This window comes from Sus scrofa, chromosome 6 (genome assembly GCF_000003025.6).
Source record: "Sus scrofa isolate TJ Tabasco breed Duroc chromosome 6, Sscrofa11.1, whole genome shotgun sequence".
Taxonomy (NCBI): Eukaryota; Metazoa; Chordata; class Mammalia; order Artiodactyla; family Suidae; genus Sus; species Sus scrofa.
Window position 1 is genome coordinate 23,260,181 of NC_010448.4, and position 18,418 is coordinate 23,278,598.

The window sequence follows — 18,418 nt, forward strand, 5'->3', positions numbered from 1 at the left end:
GATCCTTTAACCCACTGTGCCAGGCTGGGGATGGAACCTAGGTCCTGGCACTGCAGAGATGCCACCAATCCCATTGCACCACAGTGGAAACTTCTCAGCTTGATTTTAATTCAATGGGAAATACACAGGCTTATGCAGCTTCTAATCAAGGTGACCCTTAGTCATCCCCCCCATTCCCATGACGCCGCATAAGCCTTTCTGTCCAGGAGAGACACCTAACTTCCCACTCCACCCAGGCCACCAAGCTGAGTACCAGTCACCCTCCAAGACACAAGGAAATTTCAAATACCACCTCCATCTTAAGTAACCTGGGCTAATTAAAAGGGATCCTCTTTAGGCTTCCAGAGTCCTGTGCTCACCTAGTCATGTAATTGTCAGTTGTCTGTCCATCAATCCAATTACACACACACACACAATTAAGAATACTCCATGACCATTTGCTATGCACAGGCGCTACACATACATTATTTTATTTATTCTCATCTGCTTGTATTTATCTTATCTGGATAACCCTTGAAGAGCTTTAGTAACTTTCCCAGGTTAACTTTCTGTGTTAACATCCAGAAAGTGGTAAAGCCAATATTCAAATCTCTGCAGCGTTCATCTCTAAGGCTTAGTCCTTGCTCTGCATCCAGCTGCCTACAATATAGTAAAAACAGACAACAGAGGATGTAAGGGTACCTGTGAAGCTCTGAAGAGCCAGTCACTCAAAAACTGGCTCTGCCCTTGAGCTTGAACTCAGTCTGCCAGGCCTGAGGCTCCCACCATGGTGACTCACAGGAGGGCCTTTTAAAGAGCAGGTATGCTCGTAAGTAACTGATGCTTCTCAGCCAGCTCCTGGGGAGAAGCTCAGCGATGAGGTGGTTTAGAGTCAGATGCGGAAGAGCATGCACAGACATAAAACACTGAGAAGCACTGGTGGGCGCCCGACACGGATCATCCCCGCACTCAGCCTGATGCATAATCTGAAGCGGTCACCTGAAATGCATTTTGGTCTTTGCCACAACCCAAGATCCGCAAAGGCTAAGCTGTGATAATTCAGGAACTGTGTTTTTTAGGGGAAATATATATGATCGGAAATGTCTGCAGAAAAAAAGTTCTTCAGAAAATAAGTTTAACTCAGACGTAACAACTGTTTGGGAAATGGCCATGGCAGGGAGTGGGGAAAGAGCTAATTCATAACAACAGACATTAAGAATCGGGAGCATCTTGGCCATTTTAAAAACCTAGGGTTCACTAGCAACATCCCCGTCCTTCAAAGAGGCATGAATTTCTCAAGCATTGTTAAGTCACAAAAGGAAAGTGAATGCCTCATCCTTTGCTGCCATCCCTATTGCTACATTTCAAGAATGGAGGTAAAATTAATCATTAGATTTTGAGTCTAAAACAAACTCTAATTGATTACTCTTTCTATGAGGATAAAAATGGGAAGTTCTTCTGGGCACGGCAAGTCTGTTTGCTTATATTACTTAAGACACCAACGATGTGACAGACCGCCATAGAGTTAACTAATAGAAACAGGGAGAAAATATCCATCAATTATATACAAATATAGATATCGTATATCCAGAACTTCGTACGTAGGAAAACGACTTGCCTCAGGGCTGGCCAAAGAAGTTTTGCATATCCAGAAAGCAAGAATTTACAGACTCTGCATTCCATGCTCAATCATTCTTAAGTGCAAATTATAGTTTAAATACATGGTCACTAGTCACCAAGATGTGATGGGATATGGTGGGTAAAGGATGGCCTTGGAAATTCCCAATCTGATTCAGACTCAGACCATTTACTAGCTCTACGATTCTGGTTTGCTTTGTTAGTCCACCTAAGTCTCGATTTCTGCACTCGCAAAAAAAAATAAAAATAAAAAATAACATGGTCAAGAGGCCCCTATTCAAAACCCACCAGGCCAGATGTATTTTGGAATTGAGAAGTTTTTACATTTAGAAATGCATTAAGGTAGATAAACTGTATAGGAAGTAAAACCTTCCACAGAGTCTGGGGCAGCACCCCGTAATCAAAAACATTAACACTTCTGCTAGGAAATATATGAACAGTCACAGTAATGGGATGCATTACAAGTATAAATAGCCTCCAGTCAGTTCTGCTACCTGAGTTTGTATCAGGGTACAAAGCAAACCTTTCAGAGAGTTTTCTATATTTTGGACTTATGAGAAAAGGAGGGTAGATATGTTTGATATTCTTTGTAGATGTGTTATATATATGCAGTACACATATATGTCTGTCTATATATATATACATCTCAAGACAGGGAGGAGGTATTGTTTCAATCAGATAAGATTGTGTCTACAAAATGCTCTTAAAATAGTGCTCAACACACAACAGTATTGATCAGAATGTGAATTCCTTGAAGGCAGGGATCATTTTTTTTTTCTCTGTTCAGTGACAGATAGGCCCCCATGTGCCTAAAAAAGTGTGTGGTACTTGGGAAGGGCTCAATAAATATTCTTTGAAAGACTCATGGTACCACCTCATCCACATTTCCCTTGTCCAAGTAGAACTATACGAAATGAAAAAACATAATCCTTGGGGAGGCTCCCTCTGCTTTACAATGAGGTAGAAGCAGGAAGGGGATCTGGAGCCCTCGTGTTAACCCAAGGCTTGAAGATCAATATTTAATTCTCCCTTAAAAAAAATCATTGCATTTGTGAAATGAATAATATTGGCAGGATTCACTTCTGAATCTGACTTATCAGGAAAATCAGTCATTGGCAGGCTCATAATTGGAATTCTACCTAGGACGGTGGTATGAGTCAAAATTAACAGAAGCTTAGGAACGATTCCAAGGAATAAACATGTATCGTCTTCAATAACCCACAAGTGAGACTCTGAAAAGCAGGCAGCACTTATCTACACACGGAACATTTGTCTAACCTGCCAAAAACAACAAAACAGATATAAATCGAGTCCGACACTTCTATGCACACACACGTGTACACATGTAGACACCACTAAACTAGAATTTTGATTCTATACATTATACTCAATCTGACAATGAATGAGCCTGTTTCTTTTTGCAAAGTTTACTGAATTACAGAACAATGCACTGCTAAGCACCCACTCCAAAAATTTCCCTTTCTCCATCCTAGGTTAATAATTGAAATGGCAAACAACAAAAAGAAACAAAAACAGGAGAAAAATCGACCTGCAATTGGCAATACATGGCCTCAAAATAAAATGGAACAAATAACATCTTAGGACTCCCAGGTGGTAGAAATTCAAACTGAACAAGAAATACATATCTCTGTGCTATAAGCTATAGAAAAGGTTTGGCATGCAGATTTCTTTTAAAATGAGAAAGAAAAAACCTTATTTGTGTATGCATTGCACAAATGGTTTTATATCCATGACGGGGCGGAGGAGGTGGGGAGAATGAGCTTTCAGGAGAGGATCAGTTTGTCTACATTTAAATTTGTTACCGTGGGATTATTCATATCCCTAAAGAAACCAAGAGATAAACGAACTAACCATTCTGGCCTGGAGTACTTACAAGTACTTACAAGTGTGGCAACAACTGTGACAAGCCTGATGTTAAAGATCTAGAGACCAGCAACAGATCCTGAAATGGGGATCTCAAAAGCAAAGCTTACCCGGCCAACAAGGATCGGTTCAGGTCCAGAAAACTCTTCTAGGACAAACATTTGATTCCAAACCCAGCCTCTTTTGGAGCGGTTCAAAATCCGCTGTTCTTCACTCAGCCTATTTAGTTCCAAAGGGGATCCACTCATTAAAACTGGAGATTGATTCATCGGAGCCATGTAAATGCAAGGGGGAAGAGTAATCCATAATATTATTAATGGAGTCCAGAGATCCAAGAGCATTGCCGATAGCCGTTCTGGCATGGTCCCACCAGTTAAGCAAATCACCACGAAAATGAGACAATTATTTTTTTTGCCTCCGGTCTGCAGCCATCCAATTCATCATGCAGTGCTGAGCATTTACTTACAGCTCGGCCACGTGTTAATAGCGCAGGAAACAGACATCATCTAAGCAGATTTTCTAGGACCACGATCCACTGGCTTTTCTTCTCATTGAAATTTTCTGCAAAAAAAAACCAAAAAAACAAAAAAACAGGGAGGAAGAAAGATAAAGGTCCACTGCAACAGGTTTTTAAACAAAACCACTGCTTTTCATAGGTATGTAAGTGAACAACAGTGAGCACCTCCCAAACCCTAGAGTTAAGAAAGTGGAACTGAGGAATTAGAACAAGTCGGCTAACGGGTCCTTTTATATACTGTAAACTTTACTGATTTATTTATATTTGCATATTAATTTTTGTTACTTATCAAAAACTGCTTCAAGTAACTGAAATTCTCTTTTCCCTTCTAGCTTCTTTCCTTCCTCTCTTCCTTTCACTCTCCCTTCCTTCCTTTCTCCTTCTTTCTTCTTCCTTCCTTTCTTCCTCCCTTCTCTTCCCTTTCATCCCAAACTTCCCAGTTTAAAGATAACTTCTAGTTCACTTTGGGCTAAAATAAGTAAAGAAACTAAGCTTTAAAGGATACTTAAAAAAAAAATACAAATGAGAACAGGAAGAGAAATATCCTCAGTTTTCACAGTCTTAGCTGCCACAACCCATCAGGAGGGATTGTCCAGTTCAGGGTGCAGAATAAAATTCTCTGCCAGGATGCTAATAATGTGTGAATAAAATTAGAATGCTCCCAGGGAGAAATTCTGTAATGTCCAGCATGTATGTTATCATCAGGACAGTGTCAGGGTTCCCATTCCAAATGTATAGTTGAACAGGAGATTTAAATTATGAAAAGCTCCTTTGGGAATGAAATATGATAAAAATACAATCTCAACTGAGGAGATTCAGAAAGGAATGGGCAAAAAAAAAAAAAAAAAAAAAAAAAAAAAAAAAAAAACTCCCCATTATCTGAGGTGTCAAATACATTTTTTTGCTTACCTTCACCGTGGCAAAACGTGTTTCTTCCCTCTCAAAAAAATTATTTTTAAAGAAATAATGTTCACTGCAGATCCCAGGGAGAAGCCTGCCTGAATTAGATTAAATGGGAAAATAATTCCTCAGGACACCACTGGGAACAGTTTGGCTCATAATAGGGTAGGGAACCTTTTTCCTGTAGGTCACTGGCTCCATTCTGGCTCAGAATGGGAAAGTGAGAAAGTCATTAACATTGGCTGGGCTGGTGAGCGGCCTTAGTGAACCAGCGGAGAGGGGTAGACCCAGATCCTGCTAAAGAGACAGAGGGGATCTGATCTAACAAGACGGTCAGTGGAATCGCCCTGCCTGTCACTCTCTGCCTGGGCTCAGCTCAATCACTGGGACTTTCTCTGTACCTCGAAAGAAGCCCGACCCAGATAAGCAGAGAAGTAAGCACCAGTTCTTTTGGAATCTGAAGGGAAGAAAAACTTTCAAGAGAGAGCCGACTCAGAGGAAACAGAGTCCAGAGAAACATCACCAACTTTCCCTAGAACGGCAATACATGCAGGGAAATGAGCCCTCCTTTAAAGCGGATTTCCAGTCAGCCCTTCTCTCATTACAGTATGAGGGCAGACCTCTGCAGACGTCAAATTTAAAACAAAACAAAATCCAAAAGGTCTTGATAAGAAAGCCCCAAATATGAGTATCTTTCTGAACTGCCAATCTACTTATCATTTATATTTACATATTTAAACAGCATTTAGAGCACAGCCATCACACGCCAGGCTCTCCCCTAGCCATGGGGCTATGTGACTATCATTGTTTTCAGTAGAGTGTCTGTTTTAGGGGCAGGAAAGCCTGGATTTGAAGCCCAGCTCACCTCACTCACTATCTCTGCACTAATGGGCAAAATGCTTAAGTTCTCTGAGCTTCTGTTTTCTCTTCTGCAAAATAGCAGTAATAATAATTCTTATTTGGGGTGATTCAGAAACAAGACTCATATAAAGCAGCTGACACATGGGACGAGCACTCTGTAAGCCGCGGTGCCTGTGGTTTTCCGGAGCCGAGAAGGAGGGTGGTCCAGACACCATCCCTGCCCTTGAGAGGTGTTGGTTAAAAAAAAGTCCAAAGAATGAGCAAAGGGCTGAGCTGTGTGAGCTCTGCAGGAGGGTCATCCAGGGAGGAGAGTCACACAAAGGCAGTCAAAAATCTCCCCTAAGGTGGATGTGAAGGGTGAGGGCAACGCTGGTGAGAGAAGGGCTGGACCATATTAGATGGAAGGTGATAGTCGTTGTAATCACAGAGCCTCTTCCTAAACACGTCTCAGGGAAAAGAGAGGAATTCTCCCTAAACATAACCCTACTCCACGATGGGCCATCTCGATGTTCAAAAGGTATGCAAACCATTCCCTGACAGCCAAGGACCACAAAGGCAGAACCATGAGATGCTGTGAGAATTCCTCTGGCCCGGGGTTTGGATTCTAGTTAAAGAACTACCCTTTCCAGTTGCATAACCGAAGGCCAGCTAACAGCAACTAGCGTGGTATTTACCTAGCCAGTTTACTTTGAGAATTAAAAGAGTAATCTTGGTGAAGCAATTAAGAAAGGCTAAATGTATAGCTATTTTTAAATTCTGCCAAATATTCTGTAAGTATTCTCTGGCATCGCTCTGCTGTTAATGATTCTGGGACAAGGAAGTTGAATCTCAATGTTAACTCCTAAGAGACACTCCCTTGATGGAAGATACCAAGTGGATGGAATGGGACACAATTAGTATCCTACTTGAACTTGCCAGAAAAAGTAATAATAGACCTGAAACAATTTTATACAATGACATAGCTTCATTCATTAAAATGAAAGATTAATAAATAAAGGAATATATCCATAGCCCCAAATTGTATAGTATCCATTAAGAAATATCTTACAGTTAGATAAAGCTTCCTATGCCTTGTACTGTTTTGTTCAAAATTGAGGTACAACAGAATTAAGTAACTTGCCCCAAGAATACTTGCAGTAAAGAGCAAACTGTTATTTGAATCTAAGTAATTTAACTTCAAAATTCTTTCCTACCACAACCCTTTCTCTCATTATATAAATAGGTGATGAGCGTATGTATCAGGCACTAAGGGTAGAAAACCAAACAGTTCAGAGTGCCTTTTTTTCTTCTTCTTCTTTTTACGACTGCACCTGCGGCATATGCAAGTTCCTGGGCTAGGCATGAATCCAAGCTGCAGCTAAGGTCCATACACAGCCACAGCCACACTGGATCTGAGCCACATCTTCAACCTATAGCCAGATCCTTAACCTACTGACTGAGGCCAGAGATTGAACTCACAGACACTATGTCAGGTTCTTAACCTGCTGAGCCACAATGGGAACTTTCAGTTCAGAGTTTGATCTTTAAGAAGCCAAGAGTCTCTAATGGGTAAAGACAAGGAAGTAGATACTTAAGAGTATTGAGTAAAGTTTGGTCTGAGAAGGGTTGGGGAGATACAGAGTGATGGCTGTGTTACTTATCTTAACCATCTTAAAGAAGGCTTCCTGGAGAAGAGTCATCCAGATTTTGAGAAGGGATCACCTACCTGGGAGGGGGGTGGTAGGTGTTGAAGGGCACAATGGACCAGAACAAAACCACCAACTAACCCAGGATCTGTGAATGAATGGTACCTAGGACAGCTTTCAAATAATGTCTTGTTACATCTTGTCATCAGTTCTTTGTGAAGAGCACAGCATATTTGATTTCTCTAAAGCTTTGAGGAATAAAAATAAATGCCATCCCATGAAAATGGTATGGAAGACAGTTAACTACAATTCCAATTCAACTCCTCACTTTTCAGAGAATGAGGGAGTGACTTGATCAATACCCTGGATTAGTGGGCCAAGCTCTTATTCCCACTAACTCCCCATGTACAGAGCTTCTAGCACCTGAAACACTCATATACCCCTCCTCATACTTTGCCAAATCTTTGCATCATGTGTACAATTACTTTATATTTTATTAAAATAGTCTCAGTTTTTAAAATATTTATTTAATAGTGAAAAGCCAATGTGATTCACCACAAAAAGATGAACAGACTAATAGTGAATACCAAGAAGTGTTTGGATAATATTAAATCATCAAGAAGGATACACTTGCACACACATACTATACCATAATAAAAAGTATATGCAATTATGTATATACACACATTAAATGTACATACACACATATACTCACTCTTCAAAATAATCCTGTAAGTATTACTACTACTTTATTATCATGATTCTCATCTTAAAGATAAACAAACTGAAGCACAATGAGATTGGTGCTTAAATGATGTTTAATGTTCACTTAACTAAATACTGTCAGAGCCTGGCGTCATCTTTCTTTTTGTAAAAACGGAAGAACAGCAATAGTTAGAGGCCAAGGTGTACAGTTCAATATTTAATAAGTAGCTATCTGAAAGAACAATGAATTTCTGACTTCTATGACATATATACTTCCAACCATGACCAATTCCAAGCTTTCAATGTGATCACTCACCACGTCTAGCAGTTTGTGAAAATTTAACTATCAGCCATGGTTAAGCCCAGTAAAAATCACCTCCAGAACACCCCTAGGTGGGTGATTCTCAAACTTTAATAAGCATGCAAATCTTGAAAATCTTTCCCAAAAGCAGATACTAATCCAGTAAATCTAGGGTGGGGCTTGCAACTCGCATTTCTAATAATCTCACTTGTGATGCAGATACTACTGGCGAGAGGTCCATAGCTGGAGAAGCCTGGGATTCAAGAGAATAAAGCTACCGAACTCAGACCATCTTTCTAAAATGACTTAAAACATTCAAAGGTATAGTGAAAAAGTCGCTTCTTCCTCAGTGCCTTTTAACGCCATGCCCATGAACAACTTACTACCCTGGGGTATACATATAATAAACTTTGGGAAACTCCACACTGGGCTGTGTGCATATATGGAATATTGTATGACGTCTTAATATATTTGACCCACTCCTTATCTACTTTAGAAGCCACACTGAGAAAACTGCTCCAATAAGTGGTATGTTGCCATGAAGGCCATCAAGGGATGGAGAGACTGCCTCCACTTCAGCCAAGTCTATTACTTGGGGAGAAATGGGATTCTACTGCGACAATTAGAACTGTACTATTTATATGCTGGCAACTCTGCAACAGGCAGAGCTAATGTTGTCCTCTTTGATGATCAGACAATAGCTTTATAGGAATTCTTGGGCGGCAACCGAATATTACATCACTGTTATCAGAATTAATAAATGCTGTAATAGTAGCTGCATACGCACACTGCTTAACTCTATGCAAGGAAGAAGAAATTGAGCAAAGTGGTAAAGCTGGGGTAAAAAAAAAATCAATTTAATTTTTAGATTTTTCTAACCACAGTATGTATGTCTGGCCAACCAATCCACTTTATTATAATGCTGCTGCATTGATTTATACCCGGAGAGTGAAATGAAGAGATTTGACCGGCTCTCTGGAATTCTTATAAAGAAGTCTTTAGAATTCCTTCATAAGAAGATACCTTGTCTTAGGTAAGATACTTAGAATCCCACTTCTCATTCACAGAGATAGCACTAATTACAGCTTAGATCTGACTGCAATGACCCCAACATTTTATTTAAGGTGAACTCGGTCAACCCTCAGATATGTTAAGTCATTATGCAAAAATATATTGTACCATCGATTTGGTAAACAGTGTAGATTGAGGTTCCCAACGATGAGCCATACTCTGAAGTCTAAAATAAAAATGGGCTTTTACCGACACTTTAGAATTCAATCCTGCAGATTATTGTGGTTGACAGGAAATTATGCTTTTATTATCCACTGGGCTTAGCAGCCACAATATTTCATGGAAGCAAAAATGACACACAAGACCAAAGAGTTTCTATTAAAAATGTTTCTGACCTTGAATTTAGAGCCATTAGTAGGCTGCTTCAAAACAGGTAAATGCACACTGAATTCAAAGTGGTATTTCAGGAACAGAGGGTGTGTGGCTCAGCCTGTGACCTAGTGCAATTCATGCTAAGCCCTGGATGATTACAGGGGAACAGGACTTGCATATGTCCAAATATAAATAATGCAAGAGAATCACCTTTCCTAAAGCCTTCAGAATTCTCTGACCAAATTCTCTTGGCAGAAGATAATTCAATTTTTTTTTCTTATTTACACACAGACACACAGATACACACACACACACACACACACACACACACACACACACACACGCACACACACTTGGTTTAACTTTCCCCTCAACCATAACCCTACTGGACATCATTCTGGCATAATTCTTGGATAAGACTGTACACTTATCCAGCTGTCTCCCTATCCAAGAGCATATACCTTGCTTTTTTTGCCACCCAGAATAATACCTGCCAAATCCACTTTTTGCTGTTATTGACACGTTATTGTTTTTCTACTAGATGATTTCGTTTTCCTTAAGTTCTATAATTATTGGTTACCAGGGCAAAAACTGATCGATCGATCGGTAGATATATAGATAGATAAATAGAGAGAGAAAGAGAGATGTCTTCTCATCATCCTTCCCCAAGATGAAGTTAGAACTGTATCCATCACATAGAAGCTTTCCTGCTATAGACATGTCAGACTGGGGTAACAAAGGCAGGAAGTATCAAGTTTCTTTTTCTAGTATTCATAGACTCAGATCGTCATTCAATAAACTTTCCTAGAATTATTAGTGAAAAGACTGAAGATGAATCTACTTTGTTGGATCTTCTTCAGCAAAACTGCATGGCACTCATCTCAAAAAGATGACTCTAAGGCCCATACTTTCCTTGCTGATTAGACATACTAGTGCCAGGAAGTCATTTCTCAAGTATAAGCTAAATCCTTCTTTCTCCATTTAAGAGTCACATCCTTTGCTGTCTTTAAAATCAGCTGCTCAAAATGTAATAGCCAAAGGCTTTATGAGGGAGAACAATTTTGTGCTGGCCCTTTGCTGGAGGAGGTCAAGGAAAAGATGTGACTTCAGCTTTACCTGTGAGCAGGACCCAGGCAATCAGAGTCTCCTTAGAATGCACATCCCAGTCAAGGTTCCTGCTCTAGAAGGCAGTTCACAGATGTAGCTTTTAGAAAGTCATGTGTTACCAAGATCATCTGGACAGTATGGTCCAGATGGTCTGGTGAAAACCTCTGTATAAATAAACTTGAAGATGCTGGGGAGGGGGGCGGATACAAAGACCTTGTGATCGCTCAAGACAAGCCTCGTATGTAAGTTCCGTGGCTTTACTAAAACTGCCACCTACCAATCTGGGATGGCCTGTCTCTTTCTTCAGTCTCTCCGGATTCACAGATGAGGGAGGGCTGGCTTTGAATTTCACTGCCCCAGACCCCAAGATTGCAAACCAACACCAATGTCAGAGTAACCACTGGGAATCAATCTTACCCTTAATAATCTTATGATACCGATGAACTACAAGGCTGTGGCGGTTGAGAACATTGACTCTGGACTCAGACAGAAGTCATCTGAATCACAGTCCAATCGTTCCTAAGACCAGTGACCCGGCAAATTTATCTCAATTGTGGCAGATGAGGAAACTGACTTGAAGGATGATGAAAAAAATTAAGTAAGATAAGCCTTGTAAGTGGAGTTATGATACTATGTCAGTGGAGTAATGATACTTAACCATTTATTGACTGTTTTACATGGTCCACAAAGAATCTTGACTGATTTCTTTAATTAGTTTATTTCAAATTCTTGCTCAATAAATCAATGGGGAAAATTCCAGTACTCTATGTAAACAGGTATTAAATAAAATAACCTTTTCTATCTCTTGGGTTTTTTGTTTGTTTGTTTCAGAAAATAGCTTGAGGCAGGTGGGATATAAATAAAACAGCATTTCCTTGTTTTCCTTCCCCACAGCTAGCATACAACACATGGTTTCAAATAGCTTTATAAGGCTTCCAAAGGCTGATATTTTTAATTTTTTTTTTTTTTTTGGCCACAATTGCAGAAGTTCCCATGTCGGGGATAGAAGCTGCGCCACAGCAGCAACCCAAGCCACTTCAGTGACAATGCTAGATCCTTAATCTGCTGCATCACAGTAGAACTCCTAAAGGGTCATATGTTAAACTTCTCCCTACTCTGAGGTCAATGATGTCTCTCTTTTCCATAGAAGACATGGCATCATCCATCACCATATGCTCCTGAAAAGGGCAAAGCATAAGCATTACACATCCACACCAGAACTACTCGCTTGCAATCAAATTGTAGCCACTCATTGAAAAACCCAGGACTTCTCTTCTACAAGAAAAATTCCATGGCATTTCATAATCATCTAGTACATTCTCATGAGAATGGTCCAAGTGGGAAAGTCTCTACTCATTCAAAGATGAGGAGAAAGTGTTATGTAAACACTTCCTAGGCAGGAGTTCAGAGAAAGCAATATTAGGGCTTGGGTTCAGGTAATGTTTTTTTCCAAAAAATACTTAACAATTTTTTCTATGAATTTAAATATTTCTGTGAATATTTCAAAAATACTTAACAAAATTTTAGCACTACTGATGATGGCTGAAAATTAGCAGCTCTCCTTCTTGCTTAAGAAATGTGGTAAGGGTTAAAATCAGTTACAACACATAACCAAAGCTAAAAAGTCTATAACTCTGAAACCGAAATGCAGTCAAGTATCCTCAGTATAATAAGTCAAGATTCTTCCAATTAGATTATACTGGGTAGTAACCAACCTTACAAGTACGCCCTTACAAATGCACCTTACTGTCATTCTTTCATCTTTCAAAGGCTTTACAGCTTAAAAGCCACCCACTGGCACTGTTGCCGTGAACTCTATACACATGCAGGTGATGGATGGGTAGACAGATAGCAATCATTTGACAAAAAAAAATAATATTGAGTTATCACACTGAATGTATAGTTCCTAAAAATGAAATTGCTTATACAGATTCTAAAATAAGTGTACTACTATCTTCAACTACCATATTTTAGTGAAACTCAAAGACAAGTATGTTTTACTGCTCTAATCAAAACAGACAGAATTTTTTTTTTTTCGTATTTCTGAGCATCCTTATTTTAAAGATGGGAATACTTGGACAAAGAAAAAAGAAACCCTGTTTGCAAACTGAAACAGTAATAGACTTGCAAAGAATGAAATATATTCTTGTAATTTTTACATTAAATCTTGGAGATGAGGTTGCATAGATAAGAAAGAAAAACATTCCCTTATGATATATATATCAAGCCCCTACCTACTTATTTAATGTTATTTGTGTCACATCGGGAATCAGATAATCATATTTTATGCATAAATCCATCTAGAAAGACACAATGCATGGAAAATGTGATTCTTATTGCCAATAGAATATGAATACAGTACAGTAACATTTTCACGTAACGATATACATAGAAAGAATTAAGATAATTCCATTTAATATCCCTTTGGAATATATCCCTTTTGCTTAAAAGTGATACATCCACGAAGCACCTTACCATAGAGCATGTTTTTTTCCTGTGTGCGTATGCGAGGGCCAGGTATACTGCTGACTAAAAATCAAGGAGTACAGAATTGTCCTCTAACATACTTAGCCTTGCAAGTCACATAGATTTGATGTGAATCGTTCAAATAAAATACATATTAAAGAAAGAAAGAAGAGAAGGGACAAAGAAAGAAAAGAAGAACTAAGTTCTTCCTTTGGTACTTTTTCATACACTGTCTGCAAGAGAAAGGTATAGACACAGAGTTACACATGCAACACTTCCATAATTAGAGCATTTTCCACAATAAAATGTAACTTTGCATCACATATAGTTTAACAGCATTCTTGATACAAGTCTAGTCTTGAAGGTATTCTCAATTTTACAAAGCTGAATTATGTCATTCTTATATGCTCATATCATTAAAAACATGATTTCGAGGGAGGAGTATATGCTTTGTGGAACATGAATAGAATTGTGCCTACGAATAAACTTGGGACAACTTATGAAATTTCTGTAGAGGAAACTAAGGTGGAATGTCACAATATTGGATTTTTGGATAGAATTGGATCCCTCCTTCCCCTTCACTGAGAATCCCCTAAGAAAAAGAAAGAAAGGCATAGTGTGTGCTAATCATTAATTCATTAAATCAATGTTTACTGAGCACTAACTCTATGCTTAGCCCTAAATCAACCATCGTTCTAGCTCTGCAATCATCTTTGGCAAAGAGGGAAGGGAAGGAGACTGAAAGTTCTAAATACAAGTGTTATTCTCTTATGATGCTGTCCAAGGAGAAACAGAAAATTGCATCTATGTATTTCTACCTACTAATAGAATTTTATACAAAAACAAGACTTCTAAAGGCAAGAAGGTGGATGATATTTGTGATAGCGAATAGCATATGACATTTAAAACTCAGGAAATAAAACCCCAGGAATGACAGAAAAAGGAAACAGTGCTGGCCCCGGTGTTTTGCCAGGAAGAGATGGAGATTCTGTTCACGGCAACATACGGGAGAAGCAGCTAAATGGCATCCCTTGAACTTATTTCTTTTCTGACCTTTTGAAGTTGCCAGGTTCAACCAATTTTCTCCTCCTGGTTACATCTGAAGCAGGTTCCAATGGCAAGAACCAACAGTTCAGCAGAGATATATTGCACACATCACCTCTTCACAACTTTCTACGAGCGTGAAACAAGAGCGGACAAACAGCTCTTTGGTTAATTAAGCCCCACAACATCAACTGATGACCTTGAACCATTAAAATATTATTCTATTTCACAAATACGCACTTAACGAGATTCTGGAAAATTTTTTCCTGCCCCACAAACAAATATATTTGCTTTAAGAGACCAGTCAATATATAAATCCAAGAAGCTAGGAAGGCAAATCAAATAATCTAAAGCAGATGAAATGGCAAAGGGAAGATGAGAAAAATATCCTACTTGAACCAATAAATGAAATCACAATCTGGGCATGTTTTCTCGTTTTCTAGAAGTAAGCTGTGTGTACAACATGTAATAGAGAGCAACAACAATCAGCCTTGTTTTTAATTCTATACTCTGTAGGAGGTGTATAATACACCAAAGTTAGCAGCTTTCTCCTAAACTAAAAAAGCAAAGTCAGTCCATTTCAGCTGTGAATGCCAACAGTGCTGAAAACAAAGGGAAAACTGTATTTTTTTCTGCTTCTCTGAATAACACTGTAAGAAATATAAGATGAATTAAACCAGTATCAGCAACACCACTGAGCAGAATATTTTCATAGCAAAGTCTCAGAACCTTAGACTGCATCTAAAATGTAAAGGCTCTTCTGATAACTCTTAGCCCTTGATTTGTCAAACACAAAACTTTGCTGATGGGACAGAAAACAATGGTTGGAAATAGAAACTAAACGTCATTTTACCCATGAAAAGCTCTTGGTTGGGCATGGACAATTTGCTTAGATTCGAATGTTAATAAAGTCATAAGGGTGCTACCTTGAGTAGAAAAAAAAAAAAAACAAAGATTACTATGTTTTCCTTTAAAGCATTAATTTACTTCTAACGATAAGGTTTTCCTGAACAGTTGATGAAGCGTGGATTCTAACTTTTCTGTATGGGCTTGTTCCTTTTTTCTTGTCAATAAACAGTGAAAGGAGGCTTTAAAGGAAAGCCCCGAGGTACAATTTCTTGAATAGAATCATTATACCTTGTTCTCTGGAGTTTTCATGCTTTGCTCCAACAACTGGGGACTCCCTGCTAACCAGGAACATCAGATCTCAAATCTGTGCAGAGTTTACAAGGAAACGTTGCATCATGAGTATATTTGTAACGGCCTTCACAAAACGCCTTCTCAAGTGGTCTATTATATCCTGCTGAGCATGTTTTATGGATTGTTTAGTTGTTCGTCTATCTTTTTATTTTTTATTTTATTTTATTATGATTATTATTATTTTTGCATCAAGCATACCGCCATTGGCTACTTAAAGCTGTGTTCAGTGCTAAATTAAGGGGTATGTTTATAGGAATACTGGCTTGACCAGTTCTAAAAAATACACAAATAAAGTTATTTTTCAGGTTAAAGACTTCCTTCTCTTTCAAGTTGATATGTGTATAGCAGGCAAAAGGAGCTGCTATTCCAGTGAGAGCTCCTATAAAATTGATCTTCAGCTAAATTCATAACACCTTCAAAAGCTTCAGAAATGCATCCTGGACACCAAAAATGCAGCCAAAGTATGTTAAGAGTCTTGCGTAGAGAGATTTCCCCATCTAAGAGTTTTAAGAGACTACAGATTATAAAGCAGAATAATTGATTTTTTAACAGCAATAATAATTGGAAGTATAAGATCCAGATTGAAGGGGAGAATGATGAAAAAGTTTGCATGACAGCACTGCAACACAAATTTCAGAGAACATTAGCCAGTGTCTCTAAAATATCGGGTCTATTCATGATGGTCCTAGAATATCTTGGTACCCATGTGGGTGTCCTGGGGAACAGAATGAGGAAGATGAACACCACTAAACGGCCCTGAATGCAGCAATCCCCAGACTGCCAGCAAGGCTCCTCTCTCTGTTTTCAGAACAGATTTTCTCAACTCCAAGCCCCCGTCAGCGTCCGGGGGGGGTAAGTGTGTGTGTGTGTGTGTGTGTGTGTGTGTGTGTGTGTGTGTATCTCAAAGCTGACTTAAAATCCTGTGACTGCTTCAGCATGAAATGACTACATGATGGGGAGCTTCAAATCTGGTAAAGCAGAATCACAGAACATTATTATCAGTATTATTATTTAGTAAGAGGGATAGCCCTAGAATTTCTTTAAGCCACAAAGCTCAGAGAAGTGGAAAAACATGTCTGGACATGATGATTATGGAGCAATCCCTTTGAGGGATTTTAAAAAAAAAATGTAACCCTCAGAGAACATCATTCAAACACATCGGGCCCCTTGGCAAAAGAATTTCTCATTCTCTCTCATGCACACACATGCACGCACACGTGCGCGCACACACACACACACACTTTCACGCACTCCAGATAAAACCCCTGAAAACTGGACAGAGCTGATGAAAAGCAAAAGCCAGGCAGAGATTTCAGTTCTGTTTGCCATGAAAGACAGGACTCATTTTGCATGCAGTGGGGTACAGCGGCCAGGCTGAATGGATGGAAAATCCCATTCTCGAATCTTACATAAATATCTCTTTCCCACACATAGTTTTCCAGTTGAAAAGCTCCTATAATGAAGCTGGGGGTAACAGCCTAGAGAGGGCTGTTAACCACTGAGATGGCTGTCAGAATGCTGGAAAGAGGGCAGGCGCTTCCAAGGGCCCCAATCCTCCCCAGTCCCTCCGATCTGTTTCTCAGTGGTACCTGATTAAAGAGGGCAATTGCTCGGAAACCTTATCCTACGTCCCCCTTCCCACTGTCAGCCCACAGATAAAGGCGAATTCGCGAATTAGGTGAAAGCAAGCAGCCGGCTGATCTGATTAGCAGCTCTGGCGCGCTGAGGGATGGTCCGATCCTGCCTCTTAAAGAGAAAACTCTTGCGGCATCTCCAGGAAAGGGTGGTAAAGTTGAAAGGACCTTTTCTCTCCTGCTTGGTTATAAACTCTATCCTTTAATTGGGGCTTTAGTGAGCTGCTACCAGATTTTCCTTCACAGACTAACAAACAATTAATGTTGTTTGATTTCTTACATTTAATAACCCAAGCGAGCAGCTGCCATCTCAGATTTCGGAGGCAAACGGTTAGTCCTGGACGTGCCGCTAGCTCTATGCCCGCGGGTAAGGGTCCACGACTAGGAAACTTTGAGGTTTCTGCCAGAAGGGGTGGGAAAGGCTTTGGACTTGGGGAGGGAAAAGGCGCAGGAAATTGTGGATACCTGTTGGCATGGTCGTTGAAGGCGGCAGGTTTTCGCTGGCTCCCAGCGGGAGCCTTGGAGAAGGAGCGAGTCCCTTACGAACCTGTTACGCACTGCCAAAACCCAGGCGAGAGCCGGTTTTCTTCGGGTCCCGCGAGGGGCGTGGCCCGCCCCCCAAGGGTCCGAGGACCCGGGTGAGTGAGGTGGTTGTCAGAAAGCGCAGCTTGGGGCTCTGCCGGAGCTGGGAGAGGGCTTCTGAAGGAGTCCCCGGCTAGGCTCAGGAGGCTCTGTGAGCTCAGTCTTGCGGGCTCAGGGAAGACACTGCTTGGGGGTCCTGCCTGGATTGGATGCAGCATCGCTATGACCGCAGAGCCGCGGGTGGCTGGGGAGCCCGGCAAGTTTGCAGCAGGCACCGCGCCTCCCGGGCTGGAGCAGCCACTTGTGGGAAAGCCTGGCGCTGGGGCTCTCGCTGCTGAGTCCTGGCCTGCAGCCGCACCACGAGGGTCGCCCTCCCTCTCCTCAGGGGTGGGGCAGTGCAGGAAACAAGCCGGAGGGCACCCCCGATCCCCTACGCCTTCTTTCGGCTCGGGCTCACTCCCGCCTCTCATCCAGCGGCGGGTATTTCGCATTCACCGCACCGGCCCCGCAGTGAAGGCGCGCGGCTGCAGCAGCGCCTGCCGGTGTCGCGAGGCGGCGAAATCGCCCCGAGACCCCCAGGAGGGAGCCGAAC

The 18,418-nt window shown here is 40.5% G+C and overlaps 1 protein-coding gene across 7 annotated transcripts in view; it reads right to left on the reverse strand.

The window, feature by feature from the left end:
• CDH8 (cadherin 8) overlaps nt 1-18,418 on the reverse strand; it is a 721,537-nt gene that overhangs the window by 337,216 nt on the left and 365,903 nt on the right. For 6 of the 7 annotated variants that reach the window (XM_021093979.1, XM_021093977.1, XM_021093978.1 and 3 more), the window contains one exon: nt 3,612-4,062. In XM_021093979.1, the coding sequence (XP_020949638.1) occupies nt 3,612-3,863 (252 nt within the window). In that variant the 5' untranslated portion in view covers nt 3,864-4,062. Of the gene's footprint in view, nt 1-3,611; nt 4,063-17,709; nt 17,847-18,418 lie in introns of those variants that run through there. The other variant, XM_021093980.1, reaches the window with a different exon arrangement.